The 1,781-nt window shown below is 47.5% G+C and overlaps 1 protein-coding gene across 1 annotated transcript in view; it reads right to left on the bottom strand.

The window, feature by feature from the left end:
* The window catches only part of LOC107578624 (serine/threonine-protein kinase WNK1-like), a gene marked incomplete at its 3' end in the record, with an annotated part of 5,124 nt that extends 3,356 nt beyond the window's left edge, over positions 1 to 1,768 (bottom strand). The window contains exon 1 of the mRNA XM_016264566.1: positions 693 to 1,768. Coding sequence (XP_016120052.1) covers positions 693 to 1,730 — 1,038 coding nt within the window. The remainder of the gene's footprint in view (positions 1 to 692) is intronic.
* Positions 1,769 to 1,781: the final 13 nt, after the last annotated feature.

Here is a 1,781-nt window from a genome sequence, read left to right as displayed (position 1 = left end):
TTATCGTCAAAGCTGTACTCAAAATGTGACTGGAGCTTTATTATAATATTATAGAAAAGTGTCAGTTTGGTTATATGGTAAGGTTTACAATGTCATTTGCATTTTGTCAGTCATGAAATTCAACAGCCATGCAGAAATTGGGTTTAAAAACAGACTATAAAATCACACAGGTTTTTATATTGTTAGTGGTTTGAGAGAGGGAGGTTAAAATGTGATGTTAAAGACAAGAAAAGTGTTTGCTTTAACTGGTACAATGATGTCAAACTTATTTGCATTGTGGCATTATTTTCATGACAACTATGCCCAAGATCTACACTACTGTATTGCAATATACACACATTACACTGTATACTTAATACCATTCAAAAGGTTTAAAAAAATTCTTTGATGAATAGAAACTTCAAAAGAACAGCATTTTTTAAAAACAAATTATAGTATTGAGAATTAGATTTGTTTTTGCATTACAGCACTTACAATTGAGGGAGAGCTTGCTTTTAATTTGAATTAAAATGTCAATTAGGAAAAATCTTAACTGTGCTAAAAATAGGCTTCATTTGCTTTATAAAAATATATATATAATTATTTTTTTTCTTTGATTTTGTGACATGACCTATACATGTTGACAGGTTTCTTGAGAAACTTTAAATCAGACTTCTACAGCCTTTTGAATTTTTGATCAATCGGTCACTCACCGGTAATCTTGATAACGGCGCTTTGGATGGAGTCGTCTGACTGTAGCCGACCGGGGTGGAGGCATTACCCATGGAGGTCATGGGAGAGCCCGTGGGCTGACCGGAGGAGTTCAGAGGTAAGCTAGAGGGAGGGAGAGGTGTGCCGCTAGGGGTGGTGCAGGCAGTTGGAGAGGAGGTGCCAGGGACGCTTGGGGCTGCCATGGGGTCAGATGTGACATCAGACTGGGCAGAGGGCGGACCAGAGCCCAGGTCCATGAAAAGCGAGCGCAGTTTTTTATCCAGAGCCTGAATGTCATCAACGCCCTTTCCCTGTGGATCGCTGTCACATTCTACACAATGTGCGTGGCTCTGATTGGGCACGGTGGAGGTTTGAGGTTGGCTTTGCACGGGTGTGGGCTGCACGACTGGTGTATTGGTGGTAACCGGCTGGAGGGTGGGCACTTGTGACTGAGCAGCCGAGGTGGGAATGACCGTGGTGGTGGATGGTGCGAGCTGCGGCGTCTGGATGGCTGTGGTGGGAATGACCGGTGGTGTGAGCTGAGCTGAAGTGGAGGGGATGGGCGGCTGTTCACTACTGCCACCAGAAACAGATCCCATAGGAGTCGCGGAATGAGCGAGCAGGGCAGTAGTACAGGCAGGTGCAGGCATGGGGACTGAGGTTTGGGGGAAGGATGTGGCGGCAGGCACAGCTGGCATTGGCAGAGAGGAAGTGCTGGAAATAACACTGATGACGGTAGGTACAGTCTGACTTTGAGGCAGAGGGAGTTGCGAATGGGCTGGAGGGGAGGTCATGGCGGAGGCAGGAAGGGTAGGAGGAGGTGACGAAGACCCTGGAGGGTTTATGGAGACAGAGGTCACTTCAGAAGACACTGGGGGAGGGACCACTGGGGCGGTGCTAGAGGGCAAGGGTGCTGCGGTGGGAACCAGAGGGGGCATGGAGACATGAAGCATAGGCGGCGCAGTGCTGGGACCCGGGTCAAACCGGCCTTGACGCAATTCAGAAAACGCCTGCTGTAGACTGACTGCAGACGCTGACATAGAAAGCCCCAAGGCAGGCAGTGGAACTGACACAGCTGATAAAGAAGCAAA

This window comes from Sinocyclocheilus grahami, unplaced genomic scaffold (assembly GCF_001515645.1).
Source record: "Sinocyclocheilus grahami isolate Dianchi unplaced genomic scaffold, SAMN03320097.WGS_v1.1 scaffold11189.1, whole genome shotgun sequence".
Classification (NCBI taxonomy): Eukaryota; Metazoa; Chordata; class Actinopteri; order Cypriniformes; family Cyprinidae; genus Sinocyclocheilus; species Sinocyclocheilus grahami.
Note: the sequence above shows the minus strand (reverse complement) of the source record. Positions and strands in the feature narration are given on the sequence as shown.